The sequence below is a fragment of the Filicampus tigris genome, chromosome 17, assembly GCF_054856515.1.
Source record: "Filicampus tigris isolate MCC_2025a chromosome 17, RoL_Ftig_1.0, whole genome shotgun sequence".
Lineage (NCBI taxonomy): Eukaryota > Metazoa > Chordata > Actinopteri > Syngnathiformes > Syngnathidae > Filicampus > Filicampus tigris.
In genome coordinates, this window is record NC_141233.1 from 9,225,622 (window position 1) to 9,250,457 (window position 24,836).

The window sequence follows — 24,836 nt, forward strand, 5'->3', positions numbered from 1 at the left end:
CCCCGTCTTTACTCTTCCTCTCACTCTCTCACCTCCCCCGTCTCACTTTATGCTCCAATACGGCTCACTACAGAGAGGAGGTCCCTACAGCATGATGGCAACATGCAGTTTGAAGCAATTTTGGGGGATTGGGATTCTTCTCGCGACTGTTGCTTTGCAAGGTAAGCATTTCATTTGGCACACCCTGACGGGCTTTACGGCCATTTATTTACCGTTGATAAATCTTCCGCCTGTGATATGCAGTCAGTAGATCCGATTTCAGAAGGAACAGCAACTATATATCTCGCCACAGCGGCTGTCACACAGATGCACACATTAGAGTGGATTGGGAAGCAAACGTGACGGTAGCGTACATGGAGTACTGAACCATCAATCCATTTTCTAAACTGCTGACCTAAGGAGAAAGGACAGACCACCCTCTCGGATTGGTTGTCAGTCACGGGAATTGTGAATGGTGGTTGAGTTGCATGAAAGCCAAATACCAGCCATGTGAACCACCGCTAATGGCCAGTGGGAGCAAATAACGTGAATTGAGGAATTTCTTGCATCTTCTAACAAGTCTCTGCAGGGTTGGTTGTGAATTGACTCAGGAATAATATTTAGATGCATTTGCGGGCAAATAAATCATTACAGAGGGTTCTTGTTGGTCATACGTGGGGAAAACAAATGAAACATCCGTCACGTTCAATATATTAGCTTGGACTGATGGAAATCATTCATTAAGTACAACCTGAAAATTTTAACTTTACAGTATGTAAACTAATTACGGTGAAGAAAGTAATTACTTCAAGGGGTTGGTTGAAATTCAAATTACAGTCCGCTTCATTACTTAGTGCTAATAATAAACATTTTCAGCTCGACCTGAAAGTCAAGCATTTGACCAGCAATTGCTGAAATGCATGGAATACGTGCTAATCCGCCAGCCACCATGCTACGAACAGAAAACATTTTGGATTGAATTGGATCCAATCCACAAATTGGATACACAATTCACAAATTGGATTGAATACGTTTTTCTTCACAGGAGGAATGCATTCTTTTTCACAAAGATTTGACCAGTGCCATTGTTGAATATGAGAACCAAGAAACAGAAACATTGTTTTCCACAGATTGAAACATGGACTGCTTTTACACAGTGTTTCAATATGTGAAATAAAAAAATAAAAACTCACAAATCTGGGTCATATTTGACAAACAACTCTGCTGGCTACAATTTGCCAACTTTCACTTATAAATTGGCCATTAGCTGCCAAAGCAGCAACGAGTATGGCGATGTGACATAGTCAAATGTAAAGCAGGAAAGTCAAATGACAGACTTCTGGGCATTCTAGTCTTAAATGTGAGTGTGAATGCTTGTCCGTCTATGAGCCCTGTGATTGTGTTTTACACAAAGTCAGCTGGCATAAGCACTAGCTGAGCCGTGACCCTTGTGAGGACAAGAAAACGGATGAATGGATAGGAATCTCCTCCGCCAAATGTCATTGGGGTTTATTTATAAAATAAGCAAACGCTATTTACACCAAAAGATAAGATACCACCAACAATACCTGGGATAGACGTGAGATGCCGTTCATGCCACAAAGTAACCCGAAGTTTATGTTATGACTGCGGTAAAATAAATTCCTCTATCCACACTTTTATTTATTTTTTTTATGCAAATGTAACATCGATCCCCAAAAAGTGTTCGAGAACTCAATTGTCTTGTTTTTGTATAATCCTGCTAACTAACACACGATATGATCTTGTGCTTTGACATTTAAAATAACCCAACAAATAACCTGTGGCAATACCAAATACAAACAAATACAAGTCAAAAGTATATTTTCCGATCTCATCATTCATTAGTGACTGTGGTCAAATATCATTGTTGTGATTTTCTTTTGTTTATGGATTGGAATGCATTTGCAGTCAGGATATCAGCACCGAAAGAGGCTTGGAATAAGGCCAAAGAGAATGAACACTTCAAGATGACATAGCTTCCTGTCTTGAAACACCAATGGGTCAATGACCATAACATTGAGTGGGATACTTGAGTTGAACTTGAGCCGAAGCAGATGTCAGTCATTTAGTTTCCGTACAGTACGAGGAGCAGCTGTACCTACAAACCTGGTATTAAATCATACGTGAAGTATAATTTTATAAAGCGGGTGCCATATTGGATGCACATTAGGACCTTCCTTTTTTTTTTTTGTTTCATCAATTTTTGACTTTATTATTGACTATAACAACAAAAGCAAGACAAATTGTCTCCTGTCTGACGCATACTGTGTAATTAATTGATCCATTTATCACCACGTTGTCGCAGGCATTTCAATCTGCAATTGTTGTGTTCTGATGGTGATAAAGCAGATCACCTGAGGTTGACATGAGGTCCTGTTTTGAGTGTGTCGTCTGTGGTGTAATCTGAGCTGAGCATAGTGACAGCTGTGAGAGAAGAGGCAAGGGGTTGGAAATAACCTCTGCCTTTCTCTCCTTTGGCGTGTCGGGAAAAGTTTATTTTTTGTGGAAGCGCTTCATTGTGAATGAGGAAGATGCTGAATAGCAGTTAGGAGGCTGGTTTCATTACACTGTCAAGTGAAATAAGACATAAAAGATGTGTCGTTTTGGCTGCTTGTTTAGACAGCGTCAGCATTTTGGAGCGTGCAAATGTCAAATTTGGATGTTTCTTTTGAACGGGATTCGTCATTCTCACGGGAAGAATGATGTTCAAATATGTGAAGATGAAGGGCACGCACCCTCACAACCAAAACATCCAATAATGAAGAAAAAAAAATAAAAACAGTGCATGCGACGGAGTCACTTCAGGACTTGAAAGTGTATTGAAAAGATGCCAAACAAATACTGACATTTTGTTTGTTTATTTCTTTTTAGTCAATATAATGGACTGTCACTTGTATAGCGCTTTTCTACATTTGGCAAAATATGATTTGTTATTACAAAAAGAAAAGAAGCTTTCATTTCATTATCTCGCTGCTTGTGGCAGTTTTTGGACCAAATAAAGTCCCACAATTGCTATTTTCCATATACTGAGTCGCTGACATCCCAGGAAAGTAGGTCAGAGCGTACCTAGTTTGCAGTTTAATTGCACTTAACACTGTTGGATTAGAGAATTTTCTTTACTTACTCAGAGAATAATACATGTATTTTAATAGCAGAATCCAGACACATTTAGGAGTTAGGACTCATTGAATTTCTATCTTGATCGAGATAATATCGATAAATGGTGCCTTGCCTCTTGGTGCCTGGATAATTATGCAATTCTTTATAAGACAGACAACAATTGTATTATTGAGAAACAAAATCTTCATTGATATAAGCTCATTGTCACCCTTGTCTGTTTTCCTCTTCGCAGTTCAAGGTAATGAAGAGACGCAACTGATCGGAAACTTGTTTAAAGGTTATAACAAGAACATTCGTCCTGTGGTTCATCCTGAGGACAAAGTGGAGGTTCAAATCAAGCTGACCCTCACCAACCTGATCTCTCTGGTGAGAGCGCTCTACTATCTGTTGCAACAAAGCCCCGCTGCACATTAAAAATAGGATGGATGGCTTATAGCATTTAGTAGAAGATACACAATGTGTGATAAAATCAAAATGATAACACATTCAAAGTCTTTTTTTCAGACAGAGAGATTAACCGTTACAGTAAATTTTATCCTGAATATATTTCTTGACTTTGTTCTACAGAATGAAAAGGAAGAGACTCTTACAACCAATGTCTGGATTGAAATAGTGAGTTGAATGTTTTCAGTTATTGTTACATTCCCCTGCCATGCTATTCCCTACTCCATTGGAACTTGGTGTAAATGTCACATGATCTGAAATGCCCTCTATAGCAATGGGTTGATTATCGTCTTGCGTGGAATACATCAGAGTACCACGGCATTGATATCATCCGCATCCCCTGCAAAACTGTGTGGCTCCCTGATATTGTCCTCGAAAACAAGTAAGAGCTCAATTTCTCCCGCCTGCAACTTCATTTCGACGGGATTTTTCAGCCTTTAAATCCTGATTCCGTCATTTACCCTCCATCCCTGCAGCATCGACGGCAAGTTTGATGTGGCTTACTACGCCAATGTATTGATTTCAAATGATGGGTCGATATATTGGCTTCCCCCGGCTATCTATCGCAGCACGTGTGCCATAGAGATCACCTACTTCCCTTTCGATTATCAAAACTGTACGCTGGCATTCAGGTAAGATACACTTCATCACGTATCAACAAAGAATAGACAAATCCAGCACCTGTACAGCATATTATCCATGTCTGAATTTATTTTATGTTGTCAGGTCACAGACATACAGTGCCAATGAAGTGGACCTAATTTTAGCTGCTGGAGAACCAGGCGAAAGAATTGAATGGGTGGACATTGACCCTGAGGCTTTCACTGGTAATGGGCTTACATTCTGGAGGATTCACAGACACTGTTTTCATTTTATCCAAGAGGGTGTATGATTGTGTATTTAAAGCCAAAGTCAACCCAAATGTATTTTTTTCAAGCATATGTTCCCAGCAGGCCCACTAGTTGAAACACGGCATTCGGATTAATTTTGCGTTCGTGGAATATAAATTAAACAGAAAAATGCACTTGTTTTTAGCCATCTCTGCGGGCGGCCATTTTGTCTTCTGTCGACTGTCGCGATTGGTCGTTGTGAGCAGTTGTGATGTCATTTTCAGTTGACAGAAGACAAAATGGCCGCCCCCGGAGATGGCTAAAACAAGTGGATTAACGCTTATTCCACAAACGCAGTAATTATCAGAATGCCCTGTTTCAACTCGTGGGCTTGCATAGAACATATTCTTGAAAACAAAAATGTTTGCGTTGATTTTCTTTAAAAAAAAAAAAAAAGTTTTGTCCACATTTGCATTTCTTCCAATGGATGTCCCTGGTTTTTATTATTCTACATGTTCATGTTTCAACATTCCACAAACTCACACTCCACGTAAATTCCCACAAAAAAAAATTCTCCATTTCTTCCCAATGAAAAGTCACGTCATTCCCATTCCACTTTGTTCTTTGTTTGCTAACAATTGTTTTGACCTCTTAGAGAATGGTGAGTGGGCCATTGTCCATCGTCCAGCTAGGAAGATGATAAACTCACGATACTCCCCAGATGACCTGGAGTATCAGGAGATCAGTTTCAACCTGATCATCCAGAGAAAGCCCCTTTTCTACGTGATCAACATCATCCTGCCCTGCTCCCTCATCTCGTCACTGGTCATTTTAGCATACTTCCTACCTGCACAAGGTAATCAGTATTTTCTATTGGCTTCTTTTACATCCATCATTATATATTTTTTTTCCACTGCTGTAATTTTACAGTGTTGTTAGGGCAACTTGCATCATATTTTGATTCTTGGTTACAACATGAAAATACATTTGTAGTCAAATTATTGTTAAATTAGCCATAAAAGTCTGAATCAGACCTAAACAAAGTTGTTTCATAGTGAATGCACTTGACTATGTATTATGGGATTGTACTTTACGTCTAAAAAGTCTGTGTTTTATTTTACATGTCATGATGTCTCATTTCTCCTGCACAGCTGGAGGACAAAAGCTTACGGTGTCCATCTCAGTCTTGCTAGCCCAGACTGTTTTCCTCTTTCTTATTGCTCAGAAGGTACCCGAGACATCACTTTCCGTCCCCCTCCTTGGCAAGTGAGTCAGTGTGCCTTTGTCCGTCTCCAGGCTTCAAATGCTGTTTTATATGTGACCCTACCCAAAATTTCTGCTGCTTTTGCATTTATGCGCATTCTCAGTGTCGTTCTCTGATGTCCTCCTTAGGTACATCATCTTTGTCATGTGTGTCACCACGCTCATTGCTACCAATCAAATTGTGGTGTTGAACTTCTCCCTGCGCAGCCCCAGCACTCACACCATGTCCCATCAAATTAAGCATGTAAGTGCGTCTATCCATTGTGACCTAATGACCAGCGGTGGCAAAAGTTATCACACTCTGTAATTAATTACGTAAGTATATGTATTGATATTTAAGTAGAAATAACTTCTGGTTTGGACTGATTCAACTCCTTTACTTAATACAACTCCAAATGTACACACCTAAAGGCAACTTTACCTGTATGTGTTTTTTTTTTCCACAGTCAGTGTAAAACAAAATAAATTTAAAAAAAACAATGTTGGGGAGTGTTAAATATTACCCATGGAAATCATCCATCCATCCATTATCTGTACCGCTTCTCCTCACAAGGGTCGCGGGGCGTGCTGGAGCCTATCCCAGCTGTCTTTGGGCAGTAGGCGGGGGACACCCTGAACTGGTTGCCAGCCAATCGCAGGGCACACAGAGACAAACGTCCGCACTCACAATCACACCTAGGGGCAATTTAGAGTATCCAATCAACTTACCATGCATGTTTTTGGAATGTGGGAGGAAACCGGAGTGCCCGGAGAAAACCCACGCAGGCACGGGGAGAACATGCAAACTCCACACAGGGAGGCCGGAGCCGGGATCGAACCCACGACCTCTGAACTGTGAGGCGGACGTGCTAACCAGTCGACCACCGTGCCGCTCCCATGGAAATCATGTAAAATGTAAATGAATTATAAAATGAAGCGTAACTTATATCTACACTACCTAGTTTATATCAGTAACAAGCATTGCTTAGAAAAAAAATAGCAAATTATTCCTAAATGTATGTATACTGTAAAAAAAAAAAAAAAAAAAAAAAAACAACTATAAAATCTACCTCATAAAGAGTAACAATTTGCAGCCACTTTAGTGGAGTAAATGCAAACTGTATATTTGGTAATGAAAAAGCCATGAAATACGTAGATAAATTGAGTAAGGTTTCCTAACATTTCTGGTTACATTTGTATATTTACAGCAGTATAATCACATAACGCATTTTTTTATTTCGTATTTTATTGACTTTACCTTTGTCTTTTTGTGTTTTAATGGCACGTCGTCATTCTCTGAGGTTGAAAAAAGTAACAAGCCTATTTGGAGAGATATCTGTTCAGAGTAGGGAATAAATTAAAAGTAGGGAATAAAAGTTGACAGAAAACTAAATACTCAAGTAAAGTACAGATACCTAACAAATCTATTTAAGTATAGTAACGTATTTGTACTTCATCATGTCCCACCACTGCTTATGACACAAGTCTATCCTCGCCTGACTGCTGTCAACTTTGACACTCCTCCCTCCGCTTTCAGATGTTTTTGGAGACGGTGCCCCGCTTCCTGGGCATGTCGCCTCTGCTGGACGACAACGAGGTGACATCAGAGGCGAATGGCGTGAGAGACCGAAGACGAGACTCCTTCGGCCTCATGCAGAGAGCAGAGGAGTATGTGTTGAAACAGCCTCGCAGTGAGATGATGTTTGACAAGCAAAAAGAGAAGCATGGGCTGATGCACTCGAATGGTGAGACATCGAGAGATTCCAAACAATCGTCCGAGCATCTCCTGCACATGCAAGGTAACTTGTATGTATCTTGATGTCTGCTTGTAGATGGCGTTGATGCCAACACTACAGCCAATCTGTATAAGAGTTTAGCTCAAGCTGCACCCGAGATAAAGCAATGTGTGGATGCCTGCAATTTCATTGCAGAGAGCACAAAGCAGCAAAATAACATCGGCTCTGTAAGTGTGATTTTCACATGATCAACACACGGATGTACTGTATGTCTCTCTGTCATGTTTTCTCATTTACTTTAAATTCATCTTAATTTGATTCCAAATAAAGGAAATTGAAAGCTGGGTACTGATCGGGAAGATGATCGACAAAGTGTGTTTCTGGGCCGCCATTCTCCTCTTCATCATCGGCACAGTGGGGATCTTCCTAACAGGACACTTCAACAGGGCGCCTGAATGGCCATTTCCTGGAGAGAACAACAAATATGTTCCAAAATGAAAACTAGGAACAAATTCAAATCTCCCGAGCCTGAGACTTGCCAAAAGGTTCAATGTACTTCACGCTGTGTGTGAGGATGATCTCCACATGGCTTGAATTTAGCGGGCGCCGCATCAAAGATGTAACATCACATCTCATCACAGCACAGCCCCTGAGATTCTAGGAAGACCTGCAAACTTGGTCAGGTCTTATTAAAATATTTCAAATAATTGTCGTCATCATACAAATCATGCAAGTTTTAGTTCTACACTATATTTGCACTATGAATTAAAGCAATTCATAATATTGTATGAGGTGGAACAGGGTAAAGTTTATTGAGGCTATGGTTATTTTTTTTCTAGACTGTATCATAATGTTGCCCTGTTTGTATGGGCCTAGAGTGACTCAACGCATTGCCACCATCTCTGATAGGGACTGATTGAGTTTTTCTTAGTACTGTCTTATGGCTGTGTACTTGAACCAGCCAATTCATCAAAGCCTTATTGTTCTTATGATTGTTTATTTATCAGGATGCCTTGTAGGAGGAAGACTCACTCTGGGGGAGCTAATGTCTTGATGTCACTGTGCCATGTTTTCTAAATAAATAATGGAATATATGCATTATGACTTGCTGAATTAAGACTGTAACATGCTTATCAACAGGAAAAGACATTTGATTTTAAATGGACTTGTTACTACAAAGGTTGGAGAGGATTTGCAAATCATTGCATTCTGTTTTTATTTACATTTTATTTACACATCATCCCAACTTCATTGAAATTGGGGCTTGTGGTCTGGTTCTCCACGTTTCAAATCAATATGAACGAAAAAAAAAACATTTTATGAGATTATACAAGAAGTAAAATACACAATTGTGAAATTTTAAAGACTCTAGTAAAAGCTAAGTAAACATTAAGCACACCCGTGTTTTATTTTTGTAAGCATTTTAGAAAAACCTATGGTTTTTGGATTTAGTTCGAGCGTATAATGTAGATATTTTTAGGGTATTGGGCGCCTCTATGTGGTCATAAAAAGAACTACAAGTACACTAAACAGTCCTCAAGAGGATGCGATGACGACAACCATGACTGACAGGGGCCTGAGCAAATAGTACTCTCTATTTGATGCAGTGGCGTTGAGAATGGCCCCTTATCCTTGAAGGCAGCCCTGGCAACATGAATAGATTTGCAACAATTAAAGGTAGTACCGATTAAAACAAAAATATTACTTGGTTGCTGTTTAATAATAAATAAATTTAAAAAAATCTTCTATCCGCCAAAGAATGGAGTGAATTAATACAGTGTGTGTGAACAAATCACAATAATCGTTCAAGGTTTTAAGTCGAGTCTGGTCTGACCGCCTCGGAAATCTCGTGATACTTTTCGTGACTCGCGTCGCGGCAAGCCGCACCTTTGTGTCATCTTCCGTCATAAATCACACATTCCCCCGCGCCCGCGTGACAGCTTGCTCCACTAGACAAGTTGTGGCTTGCGTCGAGCAACCGTTTGAACAATTCTTCCCGTCGGTAGACCTTTTTCTTCTTATCAGATACACACGTAATTCTCGTGGCCCCGCCACAATGACGTGAAATTGTGGCTTGGTTAGTGCTAGCATGACACTGGTAGAAACCGTAAACAGTCCTCCTGACACAAGTCCTGTCTGCCTCCCGCTTGTGACAAGGGAGGAACTCCTCTTCCTCCCTTGTGCTCCTCTCCTCATGGACATGGACGCCAAATGGGAGGGGACTAAAGTCTACATAACATACGTAAGGACTGAGTGTACACGAAATCTTCAATGAAACGCTAGACTGCGGTGAAGTGATAACATGGCCTTACGTGTGAATGCACGGTTAAATTGAGGTCGTCGTGGATGTTTAGGAGAGGAGTATGCTGAGCTGCTGCTGTTTCCTTTTGAGCTGAGAGTGAGTACCAAAAGGCGACGCGGCACTGCTGGGCCTGGAGCTCGACGCTTAACTACATCAATATGTCGCATCATCGCCGATGAAATCTGCTTATTTGACTATTAAGTACGTACGTGTGTACATCTCTATCACCCTGCCGCCCGATGGTTAAGTGCAGTGACTTTATTGGGGAATGTGTCGTCGAAAATGTAGATGGGTGGAGACGACTTGCAGATTTTGGCATCTGCAAGTCCAGTGGCGCCCATATATATAAATATATAACATTTTCTACCAAAACAGTCTCTAAATTGTGGAGTTGCGTTGTAAGTCAAGGGGGAACTTCTACCAATTCATTATTCGCCGACCAATTCATGGTGTACACCTGCACAGTGGAATGTTTTTGTTGCAATGCACAGCCGTAAGGAAGGATTGAACGATTTCCCCATAATAATTGCGAATCCCCCACGACCCCCCCCCCGTCCCCACCACCACCACCACTACCACCACCACCATGTAATATGTGATAATTAACTTACTATGTGCGTGTATGTATTTTTTAACAAACAGTAATTTCATCTGTATTATTGTATCCAATGTACTGTATTATACATAAATGTTTTGGTCTTATAGGTTAAGTTTATGCTGAAAAATATAAAGGCAAATGAACCATCGATTTAATATGAAAGACAGTTTAATTATCTACTTCATTTAGAGTTGTTAACTCAGTAAACACTTCACAAGATTCTACCGAGAAGTGTGGGGTAAACAACAACTTCCTCCCAGGTCATGGAACATCCTGCCATGTGAATGTCAGTAACTTTTGTGATGGTTTGACACATCAACAAGTGTATGGAAACCTTCAGTGTACTCGTAGTTGAGTGTTGGTGACAGAGGGGGTGGGTCAACCACTTGAGTAATCGATGGAACAATCAAAAGGATAATCGATTCTAAAAAGATTTGTATGTGACAGCCCAAGTTGTTTTGTACAAAATGACCCAGAAAGTCGGGTCAAATTGACCCAAGTAGCAGTCTGGTCTCTTTTTGACCAAAATGTTCTTTTTTTCCCAACCCAACTTTTTAGACGGAAAGAGTACAAATCATCTGGGTATTGAATCAATTTAAATGTTTACAACAACATAAAATGTTTTAATACTGCTCAAAATGTTGCTACAAAATACCACATGAAATATTGCCTGGTTTAAATACTTTGATGGTACTTAATAGATGCAAATACATAAAAAAAAGTATATACTTGTGTATATGTATATATATATATATATATATATATATATATATATATATATATATATATATATATATATATATATCAGTCTTTACAAGCATAATGTTTACATTTGATTGACATTGTCGTAGAGGAATTAATTAGACAGTATGTTTAGTCGTTCTGTATGCAACCGCACAGCATCATTCTTATTGAGATATGTTTATAATAGTTTAATTATCGTACGGAGCAGCACCTATGACAAAAGCTGTATATTTGTAATTGAATTCAGTAGTCGTGTTCTCCAGCAAATAGTTTGCTTGTCTGAGAATTTAGTATTTCTTATATGCTCCAGGATACAGTTGACATAAGGCATCAAACTGTCAGGGCTATAATAATGCCCGTTTGACAGGGTTTGGAAAGCACTTTTTTGGGCCCACATCAACCAAAACTATTAATCCTTTTTAGTGTTGAATGGTATTTAATGCATGCTGACAATGTTCTAGTTAGTGAAGTTTTGAGTACAATGAAACAGTGTGGGAAAATCTGTTGTTTTTCCTGCCTAATCTTTCATTGCCATCCCCCACCTCACTTTCTCTCTTTTCACTCACATATTCACAGTGGCCCTCCCTTTCCTTTGCCTGTTTCCCAGGAAACATTCAAAGACACCCGCCCACACACACACACTATACAAAAGCCTTCACACACATTCACTCAAAAAACGTGTTCTGCTATTTTCGATCAAAATGAGATTTACCCCACAAACCTGCTTTTATCATCAAAGTAACGAAACCGCTTTTATACACTACGCTGTATTCCTTCAGTTGGAACATTGTAAAAGTGTATAATTGTATATGGTGCATACAAGCCTCATTATCTGATTTTGTCAATTCATGGACATTTCTCTTGGTGACTGTCAGTTAGCCAGTCAAACCAGCATCTTCAAGTTGAAACTGACATGGTTGACAACTAGGCTTTGGTCCGGACAACCAGAGGTCACACAGACTCCAAGACAACTGCTAGAACTTTTGATGGAACCCATTTGGTGCCAGATTATATCCTCTCTGAAAGCTTCTCCAGTTTCTCTCAAAGGACTCTTGTCACAAAGATCCATTATGGAACTATTGTGCAATTTGCCTGAACCCCAGACGCTGAGTGATGAATTCTTTTCATGCTTGTCTTTGCAGCAGTGTAGCTGGTACTTGCAAGCACAATGGCCACTCCAGAGGATGAGATTGAGCCACCATCTCAGGCCTCTGCAGCCCAAATCCTTGATAAAAGGCGATTCTCTCGTGATCTTCGCATTCTGGGACAAGACGAGATTGACAAGCTCTTCTCCAGCGCCGGTATGAAATACCTGATCAATTTCAGAGGGTATACTTACTGAGTGTCCATGGAACAAATTAACTGCTTGTATTTCTACTTTTTCAAACCAGATGGCCGTCCTTTTAGCATGATACATCATCTTCCAGAATTTAAGGAGGAGGGTATACCTTATTTAATACCCGGCGTCCCTATCACCTGTAAGGTGGATAACACAGAGAGATACACGACTCGCTCTAAGGTACAGTACATGTGTTATTGTGTGAATGCTAAGGCATTAATTAATTCAACTACACAGTTTCCAGTGCATTTAGGTACGGCATTCCCTTAGGGTTGCCGCAGCCGGTTACTTACCTGAGTTTGTTTGACCCGTTTAAACCGGAAGCCTTTCCTGATGCCACTCACCCATCCATCCATTAACTGTACCGCTTATCCTCACAAGGGTCGCGGGCGTGCTGGAGCCTATCCAAGCTGCCTTCGGGCAGTAGGCGGGGCACACCCCGAATTGGTTGCCAGCCACTCGCAGGGCACACAGAGACTAACAATCACACACACTCACAATCACACCTAGGGGCAATTTAGAGTGTCCAATTAACCTACCAAGCATGTTTTTGTAATGTGGGAGGAAACCGGAGTACCCGGAGATAACCCACGCAGGCACGGGGAGAACATGCATACTCCACACAGGGAGGCCGGAGCCGGGATCGAACCCACAAACTCTGAACTGCTAACCAGTCGACCACCTATTTGTAAAACAATTTTCTTATTAAAAAAATGTACAGTACTGTGCTCCCTTGAGTTGTGAGTGTTTTTCGAGATATGGGCCAAAGTAGGGCCAATTTTCTTTTTTCCGGTTCGACTTTGAGCAAAAATTTGAGATGGTAACGCTGTATGGTAGCAGTGAACTCAACTCAGCTCGCTACACAACAAGCAACTGTTGTATGTATGTATGTATTTATTTATTTTCCCATCTGGGCTTAAGATTGTCCGAGTCCCATTATTTATTTATTTATTTATTTATTTTTCCATCTGGGCTTGGGACTGGCCGCGTGAAACTCGGCTCTGTTCATGATCCCTAGAAGGAATATCTGCTTGGTATCTGGGTATTGCTATAATATATTTATTGGTTTCATTTCTGTAGGTCCATGTAGGCACCTTGTACACAGTGATGTTAACTCACGGTCAATTCCACTGGACGGTAAAGAGGAAGTATAAGCACTTCCAAGAGTTGCATCGAGACCTTTACAACCACCGGATGATGATTCACATTCTGCCTTTGGGAAGGTCAGCGCAACTGGTTATGCAAATGAATCTTGACAGAGTTACAGGTTGTTTCGAAGCAGAAAATGTCAGAAGTTTTTGTGTGAGTATTCAAATGTCTCTTCCAGATTTGCAAAGGAGAGGCAACAGCTGAGGGCTATGTCTGAGGAAATGCCCAGCTTACGTGGGACTCAACGGACCAGAATGACCTCCAGCAAAATGGTATAAAAAAAATAAAACAGTCATATTACATACATGCACATAGAGTAACTCCCTCAACAAAGAGCCTGTCCTCAAGAACAGACAGCCTAGTGTTAAGAATGAAAACAAAATAGCATATCGTCGCTGTCCTGTGAAAAACGCTTATCTCCAATTTTTGGAAACTTTTTTAATTTTCACATTAATGCGATATCTGTAACGTGGAAACACCATTCATGTAAAAGTAAGAAAATGGAAAAAAAATGGAGGTAAGTGTTTTTCACATGACCGACGATATACAAAATGTGAGCATTGTGTTTGTAGATTTGTTCTGTTATTTTATATTATCAAAATCCTTATTCATACTGATGACAGTTATTTGGCCATTTTATTCTGACGCAGTACGGAAACGTGAAAAGGCTCGAGCTGTTTGCTCTCTGATAGAATTTTTTCACTTTATTTTTCTACTTCTGGTGCAGAAATACCTTGAAGAGTACCTGAATGATCTGCTGGAGAACATGTTCTGTAGGAATGACCACAGCATGGTAAAAGATAAAAAAAAAACAAAGATGTGCAGTCTAATCCAGTGGTGTTGATTAACTCATTTGCATGTTTTCTTCTATTTTTCCCCCTCAAGCTGGAATTCCTCTCGGTCGGTGCTCTCTCCTTCGTCAAGGATCTCGGTCCCAAAGGCTTGTAAGCGGTGACCTTAGACTACTGTTTTTGTGTGTTAGTGATGGACATGGAAAGCAGGGAAATGACTAAATGCAAATTAATGATTTACTGTGCTGTGTGTGTGCTTAGGGAAGGGCCCATCTTCAAAAGGTCAGGGGGTCACCGCGTTCAAGGTTTGAATTGCATCGGTCATCACCAGATTTGCTTCCGCTGGTCACGGCGCTGGCTGGTGGTGAAAGATTCTTTCTTGATGTACATGAACCGAGAAAACGGACGCATCAACTTTGTTTTGCTGTTCGACCCCGAGTTCAACGTGAAAGTGGGCCGTGCTTACACAGACACTAAATATGGAGTATGCATCGAGAACTTCACCCGGTAAATCTGCTCTGCGTTTGCTGAAACAATTACCGTCCTTTTGCCTCCGCTAACACGTTTCCCCACTTGCTGCTTTCAGGAATCTGATCATCAAATGCAGTAGCTATAGACAAGCGCACTGGTGGAGTCATGAAATCAACCGGCTAACTGCAACATGCCATTTCCTCAAAGTTCAACGCTTTGAGGGATTTGCGCCTCCACGGGACAACACACTAACTAAATGGTAGCGTGTGTAATTTGTCGTGAGTGTATCGTCTTTCGGTGTTCATCTGAATGTGAAGATCATTGGTGGGGACTTGTCATTGTTGAAGGTATGTAAATGGGAGCGGCTACTTTGCGGACCTTGCTGATGCGCTCGAGCAAGCAAAAGAGGAAATTTTTATCACAGACTGGTGGTAAGTGCTTGTTTTTATTTTTTGGGAGATGGAGAGAGTTTACTTTTTGAGGTGATCATAACATTTTTATAATATCAGGCTTAGCCCTGAAGTGTTCCTGAAGAGACCAGCGACTGATAACGTGTGGCGCTTGGATGAAGTACTCAAACGCAAAGCTGTGGGTATTAGTTATGTTTATCTTTATTTTCTAGTATTATGTCTTTCATTCTCATAAACTCTTCAATATTTTTTTTTTCTATTTCAATCAAAGACAGATGCTGTCGTAGTAAAGTGTGACAAATTCCATCTTAACTGAATAAACAAAGTCCATCCATATACTACTAACATCTGCTGCCTGCTATTATTTGCATGCCATCTAGTCTTCTGTTCATTTCGGTTTTGCTCCAGCGTTTCTAAGATTTTTTTCCCCCACTGCAGGAACAAGGAGTCAAAGTGTGCGTTCTGCTTTACAAAGAGGTGGAGCTCGCACTTGGCATAAATAGCGAGCACAGCAAAAGGACTCTTATGGATATGCACCCAAACATCAAGGTCTGTCATCTCTTGACTCAAAGTTATAAATCAGAGAAGAAAGCTAGTTTAATGTAGCTTTTTTCCCCCCCATCAACAGGTAATGAGACATCCTGACCATGTGTCATCAGTGGTGTTCCTTTGGGCTCACCATGAAAAGATGGTGGCCATTGACCAAACCGTAGCTTTTGTCGGGGGAATCGACCTGGCATTTGGGAGATGGGACGACAGCCAGTACCGGCTAACTGACCTTGACTCAACAGACACTGCTGAAAAGGTGAAAGAAACAGGGCCAAAAGGAGAGACCGATTTAAGACTAGCTCATGAGCATATTGACTATGATGCTCGCACTCCGTCACACTTCCTGTTTGCGCTAACTGACTATGTTCGCCAGGAGAATGGTTCGGCTGGTCCAAAATCATCTGATAATCAAACAGAGGAGGTTGTGGACCTGACAGGCAACACTAAGATGTGGCTAGGCAAAGACTACAGCAACTTTATTAGGAAAGACTGGGTCCAGCTGCACAGACCCTTTGAAGGTATAGTTCCACACTGAATGAACATACAGCACTCTGGAGCTAGAAGAATTGCTTGTTTTTATATTTTCAGATAACATTGACCGTACTAGAGTTCCTCGCATGCCGTGGCGCGATCTGTCAGCCGCTGTTCATGGCAGAGCAGCCAGGGATGTGGCGCGTCACTTCATCCAGCGCTGGAACTTCACGAAGGTCAAATTTAGGAAAAGTTACTTTGGGAGTGTTACATTTTGTAGATGTGCGGAGAGTTTGGGCCATACAATTGCAAGATGTAACGTTGAAAGAAAAGCACATGGTATTCACAACGTTAGCAATAAAGTAATACAGCATCATTTGCATAATTGTTAGTTTTATTATACAGCGTACATACTGATATGATTTTAAGAAGAAGCTCAAACTGACCTGGCTTTTATTTGTTCTGTCCTTGCAGATCTTCAAAATCAAATACAAGGACGATTTTTACCCCTACCTTCTCCCCAAATCTCATTGTTCTGCTGACACTCTGTCTTTCACTGTGCCTGGGTCCAAGAAGGCCAAAGTGCAGGTATAGTATTTGCTGTATTTTAACAATGTCGGATTGGCAAAGAAAACGTAGTTAGTAATCTTAGAAGTTGTCATTTGATATGATGCTGTAATTTACAAGCATTCGCACAGCACAGTAATGCAAACACTAATACAGAGCTGCCTCTCTTTGTTGAAGCGGCTGTCCTGCCGTCCCTTTCTTAATGTAACTTTCCATCACTGCCCAAGTTCAGTTGTTTTTGCATTGTGATTCTTAAGCCCTCACAAATCCCTACTTTATCCTATGCATACATTCTCTTCGGCCCATGCGGTGAAGCCTGTTCCCACACCGCAGCCGGGGGAAACCAAAGCGGTCCGATGGTCGATCTATTACATTTTCAACACGATTTGCTGTACATATAGTTCACGGCGAACCTTTTCAGTAACGTTTGCAGTAACAAGAGCCATATTGAGCAGGTAGCAATAAACGAAGAGGCCGTTGACCAGGTATCATTTACTTGTTGTGCTGTGGGTGTTTGCCTGTAACTTGAACCCTATTCTGCGCCAGCCTTCTTACAAGTATAGAGCACAAGTTTCAGGTAATGTTTCACCTGTTTTCAGGATTCAATAACCTTGAGCCAGGGCTGCTTTTTATTCACGTCCTCGTCTGTACACCTGATTGTACAACATTTTCCCAGGTGTTACGTTCGGCAGATCGTTGGTCAACTGGAACTTGTGAGAACTCAATCCTCAATGCCTACATCCATACCATTGAGAACAGCCAGCACTACATTTACATCGAGGTAACAAAGGAATGTCTTGTAATCAGTGACTGCACACTTCACTTGGAGTCCAGGGTCAGATATTTCATTCACTGTACTAAAAAGTCATATAGCAGCATTCTTTGCAGTATTCCCCATGACGTGTTTAAACCAGTACACCCAATTCAAAAGGTACGATGGCCTAAGGAAGCGGGAGTGTTCTTTCGCTGGCTCACAAAGCAACATTGTTACTTCTCATTCATTTCATATTAGGGACAGTCCCTGTGTGAGTCTAATCTTGATGTGTCCCGAGCGTGAATGCAACCGCACTTGCCAGTAAGCTACGAGTTTTAGTCTTCGCCTCACACTGAGCCACCATCTGCTTTTTTGCCGCCATTAGAACCAGTTCTTTATCAGCTGCGCCGATGGCAAGACAGTCTACAATGGAATCGGTGATGCCATCGTGAACCGAATCCTTCGCGCTTACAGGTCTGCCCGCTGTAACACCACCTTACTTGCATTTTGATGTAAAGCAACGCGGATATGAAAGCATGTTGAAGAATTGTTTTGTCAATGTTTGATAAAACATAAATGAAGCATGTAAAACTAATAAGACAAAGCGTGGATGCATGCAATTTTAATCTAGTAAAAGGTAATAGCAGGAACGATTTGTTGTTTTTCTTACAGAGAGCAGAAGAAATATAGAGTGTTTGTGGTGATCCCGCTTTTACCTGGATTTGAGGGAGACATCAGCACGGGAGGTGGAAACGCGATCCAAGCCATTCTTCACTTCACTTACAGGTAAGAGCCTTTTTTCGCCCTGTAAACCTGACCCATACTTGGAAAGAGACAAAACTGTTGATTCAGTGCTCAGTCAATTCAAACATGACATTTGCCCATTTCTTGAAGTACCCAGTTTAAACTAACTCTTCATGTCATAGGACTATATGCCGGGGGGAACAGTCCATCCTGTCAAGACTCAGTGAAAGTGAGCGTTCTAGTCTTCTTATGTTCCAATTTCTTAAATCCATCTCATACCATTAAACTGCACCTGTCCGCTTGTAACCTCTTTCCCTCTCTTTCTTTTGTGTTGCCCCTTTAAACGAAGGCACTCTTAGGTATCTGCCCGGTCTGTCTCCATTTTCATTCTTCGCCTACTTGACATTCATTCTAAATACAGTATGTATTCAAGTGGGGATTTGTTTGAACCTTACATCAAATTGTCAACGTTATTCTGGTGTGCTTCCCAGTGGAGGACAGGTGGACAGAGTACATCACAGTCTGTGGCCTGAGAACAAAGGCGGAGCTCTCCCAGTCGCTTGTCACCGAGCTCATCTACGTTCACAGCAAGACCCTCATTGCCGATGACCGCTGCTATATAATTGGTGCGTCACCGCCTGCAAGTTCAAAATCAGAGCTTCATTTTGATCTGAGGTCATTGCTGCACATTTATACATATATACATACCTTAATTGGATAACTGCAAATTGCCTGATTGCATATGAATGCTGAGTGATGTTGTCACTGAGTAAAAATGACAAGAAATGAATGCCGGACTGTAATACAGTAAGTATTCCCACCTACGGACCTCTGTCAAACGGAAATCCCCTCACCCGGAAAAACAACGTATGCATTAAATTTTCTACTCCTATATTACATTAACGATCGATTACTTCCGACGGAAGTTCCGGTACTGTATCCGGAACCCATAGGGAAGCCCGCACTAGCGTAAACTCAAGCAGCTCCCGCTCGTACTATGGAAAAGCTCTGACCGCTCCTATAGTTTAGTTTTGGTTTAATAAAAATTTTGGGGGGAATATTTTTTGGGGCATTATATTGCTTGTGTTGTTACACATGTATTTTGTTAACATACTTGCGCGTTCATACAGGACATGTACCGTAGTCGTTTCCCACATAAGGAAATTTTGTTATAAGGAAAGATTGAACAATGCAAATATGATTCCTTGCTAGAGTATACTTACTGTATTAGATAATACTTGCAGTATATTACTTCATTCCCCCAATCTAGATAATCATGTTTTAATTTTTCGTTTGATTAAATTTCTGTGTTTATCAACAAAAAAAAACAAGTAGAGCACATGCTGTTGCTACTTGATGATTCATACTTAAAGGAGAATACCGATTTCTCAGTGAAAGCGCATACACTCCACTTTGATCCCAGGATCAGCCAACATCAATGATCGCAGCATGCTGGGCAGCCGAGACAGTGAGCTGGCAGTGTTTGTGGAAGATGAAGAGCGCATCCCATCCATTATGGGAGGGGAGGAATACGAAGCAGGACCACTTACACTTGCTCTGCGTAAAGAGTGCTTCAGGTCAGGACACAATATGATGCTCCAGAAAACTTACTGCCTGTTTTCATTCACATGGCTTTGGAGCTTTATCTGAAACCAAATGACAATTTGCAGTTTAGTACTCAAACCTTGATGACAAAATGTACACTTACTTCCTATTTCGCTAACCCGTATTTCTCTTCTACTCAGTGTTCTTGTTGGAGCTGCTTCGGACCCCAGCATAAATATTGATGATCCAATCAGTGATGACTTGTTCTTCTTGGTGTGGAATTCTGCTGCCAAACTGAATGCCACTATTTACAACAAGGTATCAATGAAATCACAGATGTTTTATGATAAAGATTTGGCTTGTGGACCTTTCAATTAATATTGTGATGTATCATATCATTAATTGACAGTATCAATACACCAGCGTCAAATGTCAATTGTGGCGCTCTGATTTTCATGAAACGCTTAATTTTTTTCCGTTTTTTACAAACCAGCTTTACTATATTTCACAGTGCATTTCAAGACAATTTTGAAGCTATTTTTGTACCTTAATCATTTCATTTTTTTAAAATATCTTTAACAACTAAAAGGTGTTTTTGTTGGTTTTACAGTTACGCGAATATTGAGATATAAATGTTGTGGGGTTTTTTTTTCTCCCAACACACACTGATGCCTTGAGATATGAGTAACCGGACTTGTGAGTTTTTCAAGATACAGGCGATAGCTGCATATCTGAAGCTTACTGAGTCAGTTGTGAAAGTCGTCTTTGCGTGTCTCTTTTTGTACTGCCTCCAGGTGGCAACCTGAAAGAGCAACACAATGCCAGTTGAATTGCATCAAAAAATGTGGCAAATGCCATTTCATTCTTTACACTCTATTAAATTATGTCATTACTGCATGTTCTTATACAGTACATTGTATAGTACTATTTTTCTAATAACACATTGCAAACATGTTAGAGGCTGGAATGGTTTAACAGCAATTAAATTCACTTCAGTGGGGAAAGGTTAATTAGAGACACGAGTGCTTTGAGTTACAAGTGTGGTCATGGAACAAATTAAACTCATATCTTGAAGCACCGTGATACGATTGGAATCGTACAGAAAATGTTGCGATAATATAATTGTATGTGAATTATTCTGTGAATCCTTTCCAATTTTACGAGCGGTGTTCTGAAATAATAATGTGTCATTTAATCGTCACTTCTCACTCGCTTAACCTTGTCTGCCAATCTCTGCTGCTGGGGTACAGGTCTTCTGCTGCCTACCGTGTAATTCTGTCCACAATATGCAAGAGCTGAAGGAGTACACCAGCAAGGAGCACCTGAGCAACACAGACCCCACAAAGGCCAGGGAGGAGCTCAAGGCAGTCCGAGGACTGCTGGTCCACTTCCCTTTGAAGTTCTTGTGTGAAGAGAACCTGCTGCCTCCGCTGGCCACCAGAGAGGGCATGGCCCCTGTCGGGCTGTGGACGTAGCTGCAGCGCAGCCCATTCCGGCTACGAGGTAACAGTTGAGGGCTCGGTTACAGCTAACAATGTGTACGATAGACTCGCAGTAAATGTCGGCAGCTTGGCCAATTCAGTGGTGAGGAAAATCCAACTTATTAACCTTGTTCATCTTGACCACTGAAATGTAGACTTTATGACTGACACCATTTGATTGACATTAACTGGCCAGTTTTTTTATGATCTGCTTTTCTATCCCCACAATTCATCTCACATGATTTGGGTACACAGTGTACTGTACATTTATTGGATCACAGTTTTTAGATGGGTGGGTCTTCCCTGTTTCTTTCTCTCTGTCGCTCTCTCCTTCTGAGGCTTCGCCTCTCACTGCAGTGCCAGCAAATCTGTCAGAAAATGTGCGGTTGTTATGGTGATGGATACAAAGAAATGGCAGGCTATTAGCCGAGAGATAGACTGGGTCATACAAGTGGGAATAAGATGTGTCCACTTGTGCAAGTGCAATTCATTTTCTAAATAGTTTATTAAGATGTTTGCAGATTAACTGTTACATGTTTTAAGGGGAAATCAAGTCCAAAATGTTCTTTACAATTATATGTTCTATGCAGTCCCACTAGTCTAAACACAGTATTATGATTAATATTGTTTTTGTGGAATATGAATTAAGCAGCAATTTTTTTTTATCCATTTTAGGGGGCAACCATTTTGACATATGCTGTTGACGGAAATTGACATCACAATTCCCAACGGCTCGGCTTATGAAAGTCACATGACCAAACCCAGAAAACAGATGAGCTGTGACTGGCCGTTACATGAGCCCTTAGGCAATTTGATGTCTTTGGAATTCGACAGCAAGTGGCAAAATGGCCACACTTTAAAAATATATAGTTTTCCATTAATCTCATCGGGTAGGTAGTCTTTCTATCTGGGTGGGCCTGTGCACATCCAGGCCCACCCATGGCTCCGCCCCTGTCCCCTGAGACGGATAACAATGACAATGGTTGGGATATTACAGCTCACAAACACAATATTAATCAGAATGCAGTGTTTCACTAGTGAGGGTACATAGAACATATTATTTTAAATATTTTTTCTTTTGTTTATTTGACATCGCCTTTTTGGTACTATTGTTGTTGAATTCATCTTGGACATTCCACCATCTCCTTCATTTTGAGTAAACAATGAAGCATAGTGAAGAATGAATAATTGAGCCCACTTGATTCCCACATGGGCTCCACAACTCTGTGTCCATCTGCCTTACATTTTGAACAGTGTTCACATTTAATAGGAAGATATGTTTAGATGTACATTATTTGTGTTACATCCATCATAACACTGTACACTGCTGAGTAGTCTTTGTAGAGTTTCAACAGTGCCGTCATATAACCACAAAAATGTTGCAATAGACATTTAGTATGTCACATTTACCATAACACTTTTTTAGTCTTTTTAAGTACCAGTATTGTATGTATTAACTTTCGATTTCTGTAGTGACGTGTGTTGCAGTAGAAGTGTGATGTAAAAATGCAAGTCTAGCCAGTTAAAGCTTGTTATTGCAATGTTATTTTGAGACTATCATTGACCAATCTAGAAAAGCTTTGCAGCTGACCAAATGCAGCATTAGTCCGAGAGAAATTCCAGTTCCTGATTTAAAAACACTGTAATACTTCCTCAGAGGGTGCATGCAGTTATGCTTTGTGTTTGCAGACAAATTGTGCTTGTTGTGATGGAAATGACTCTTTTTTTTAAATGGACATTAAACCAGTGGTCCCACTGTTATTTTAGGTCACTATAATCGTTATATTTGTCTCATATTGTCCATTGTATGATAATGGTTGACCCTGCTTTTAAAATACACTATACGATTTATAAAATTGTACGCCACTCATTGTTAGCAATGTCCACCCAGATGTGTCTGCATTTGAGGCTCATGCTTGGCTACTTCTCACTGTTACTGTCAAGCAGATTAAGTAGCCCATTACCATAGTGTTCTCATTTAACTGTACAATAAGTGTCTGCAAAAAGTAGGCAATGCATACTTTTACTATGCTAAATGCTAAGTTGATGTGCACAAACCTCTAACAAAGCCAGCAATATTGGACACACTGCATTATGAAGTGCCTGAATCAGTACCACCATAAGCACAAGTGTCGTTTTTTTGTGCTGCACCTCAGAAGTGCCAGTCTTATTGGGTACAATGTGTTTATTTACATCTTCCTTATACATGACTGTGATATACTGACGACAAGTGACCTTATAAAATGTTTTCTATGATGATTATTTTTTTGCACTAATCACAAATTTCTGCTACCAGATTTCACAAATGTAACACTACTGTGCTTTGCTTATGTATGTAAATCACTGTTTAGGTCATTGCTGCCTGAATAATTGTCACTAATGCTCAGGGTTTGATTATGTATGTATGATTGATGTATCTAGTATTTTTCTCTCTGTATATACAGTGGGAACAACTAGTATTAAACGCAAATGTTCCGCAAAGCACTAAATTCCGCCCCTGAGTTAAGCTAAATCTGTAGAGTTGTTTTTTTGTGAACAACCCAATTGTTCCCTTGAACTCTTGCTGAACAGCTGTACAAGTGATCCCTGCATTATTTACAAGCGCATCATGATATGTTGGATAAAAGATAGCGCTGCTTTAATTTGGAGACGCCAAGGGACTTAGGCTGACAGACAAAAATGAGCAAATGCAACAAAAGAGATGTTAGCAATTGGTGTACCAGTTGCATAAAATTTCTCTGTGCTTATGTTTGAAACTAACTTTTTCTGTTCCAGTGATTCCCAACCACTGTTGAGATTAATACGTCGTGATAGTTCATCAGGTGAACATTATTTACTGCAAGCAATGTATCTTTGTTCATCTATCCATGCCAGTGATGTACAGTGACAGGCAGAGCAATTTAATATGGTTTCACTACATCCACTAATCATTGTTTCAGTACATTGTATTTACTTTTTATGATATTTTTGTTTAGTGGTGTGCTCTTATATTTTTCTAATGTAAAATATATGCCTTGGCTCAATAAAGGTTGCAAACACTGTTCAAACCCAGTGATTGCCAGGGTTACAGTAGTTTGGGATTTTTCATTCTAGTTAGGTTTTATTTAGTTTTGATTTTTAATTTTTATTTTTTCGGGCACGTTTTAGTTTTGGGGGAAATGCTTAATTTTAGTTAATTTTACATCCATCCATCCATCCAATGTAAGAGGAAAGTATTGTGTGATATTAAGTAAACTACAGTTCGCAAGCGACTGTTTGGTTTTTCCTTGTTCTGTATCATACAGCAATACCCAATAAATTTATTAATAAATAATTAAAAATAAACCCCAAATGCTCGTGTAATTGACAAGGACAAAAAATAAAGGACATATTTAAAGTTTTGTAAATGTAAGATGTAGTTTCATTGTTTAAAAAGCATTTTTGTTTTTATTTCATTTGTTTGGAATATTTTTCCACTTTTAGTTATTTCATTAGTTTCCATGAGTTATCATAACCTTGGTGATTATGAGCCAGCTTGCCAACAGAAATCAACAGGTGTGCCGTGTCATA

The 24,836-nt window shown here is 40.3% G+C and overlaps 2 protein-coding genes across 6 annotated transcripts; both read left to right on the plus strand.

Annotated features, from left to right (window-relative positions):
* Positions 1 to 19: 19 nt before the first annotated feature.
* Positions 20 to 8,432, plus strand: chrne (cholinergic receptor, nicotinic, epsilon). The gene is made up of 12 exons (XM_086012356.1): positions 20 to 161; positions 3,353 to 3,486; positions 3,688 to 3,732; positions 3,837 to 3,946; positions 4,041 to 4,196; positions 4,291 to 4,391; positions 5,050 to 5,250; positions 5,546 to 5,660; positions 5,787 to 5,901; positions 7,174 to 7,381; positions 7,469 to 7,599; positions 7,703 to 8,432. The coding sequence occupies exons 1-12, from the start codon at positions 50 to 52 to the stop codon at positions 7,868 to 7,870; spliced, it is 1,596 nt and encodes a 531-aa protein (XP_085868482.1). The 5' UTR covers positions 20 to 49; the 3' UTR covers positions 7,871 to 8,432.
* Positions 8,433 to 9,289: 857 nt separating this feature from the next.
* Positions 9,290 to 24,359, plus strand: pld2 (phospholipase D2). 5 transcript variants are annotated; one of them, XM_086012354.1, is made up of 24 exons: positions 9,621 to 9,875; positions 12,159 to 12,317; positions 12,408 to 12,535; positions 13,436 to 13,578; positions 13,683 to 13,776; positions 14,232 to 14,297; positions 14,390 to 14,448; positions 14,557 to 14,802; positions 14,882 to 15,025; positions 15,114 to 15,197; positions 15,276 to 15,354; positions 15,615 to 15,725; positions 15,805 to 15,981; positions 16,099 to 16,243; positions 16,314 to 16,432; positions 16,671 to 16,784; positions 17,440 to 17,544; positions 17,903 to 17,991; positions 18,190 to 18,303; positions 18,444 to 18,490; positions 18,753 to 18,887; positions 19,685 to 19,838; positions 20,007 to 20,124; positions 21,057 to 24,359. In XM_086012354.1, exons 2-24 carry the CDS (start codon positions 12,185 to 12,187, stop codon positions 21,279 to 21,281), a joined length of 2,829 nt encoding a protein of 942 aa, XP_085868480.1. In that variant the 5' UTR covers positions 9,621 to 9,875; positions 12,159 to 12,184; the 3' UTR covers positions 21,282 to 24,359. The 5 variants fall into 5 exon arrangements, 4 of the variants coding, with proteins under 4 accessions (XP_085868479.1, XP_085868480.1, XP_085868477.1 ...); XM_086012353.1 differs by lacking the exon at positions 9,621 to 9,875 and adding an exon at positions 9,290 to 9,614 and having other exon boundaries at positions 15,805 to 16,243; XR_015081842.1 differs by lacking the exons at positions 20,007 to 20,124; positions 21,057 to 24,359 and adding an exon at positions 18,611 to 18,681 and having other exon boundaries at positions 19,685 to 19,831.
* The last annotated feature ends 477 nt before the right edge of the window (positions 24,360 to 24,836 follow it).

Excerpts from the sequence above, each read along its gene's own strand:
- chrne (XM_086012356.1), top strand. The coding sequence starts at position 50 with ATGCTCCAATACGGCTCACTACAGAGAGGAGGTCCCTACAGCATGATG. Across the intron at positions 162-3,352 it reads CGCGACTGTTGCTTTGCAAG|TTCAAGGTAATGAAGAGACG; the intron begins GTAAGCATTTCA and ends TCCTCTTCGCAG. Across the intron at positions 3,487-3,687 it reads TCACCAACCTGATCTCTCTG|AATGAAAAGGAAGAGACTCT; the intron begins GTGAGAGCGCTC and ends TTTGTTCTACAG.
- pld2 (XM_086012353.1), top strand. The coding sequence starts at position 12,185 with ATGGCCACTCCAGAGGATGAGATTGAGCCACCATCTCAGGCCTCTGCA. Across the intron at positions 14,803-14,881 it reads TGCATCGAGAACTTCACCCG|GAATCTGATCATCAAATGCA; the intron begins GTAAATCTGCTC and ends TGCTGCTTTCAG. Across the intron at positions 16,433-16,670 it reads AGCGCTGGAACTTCACGAAG|ATCTTCAAAATCAAATACAA; the intron begins GTCAAATTTAGG and ends CTGTCCTTGCAG.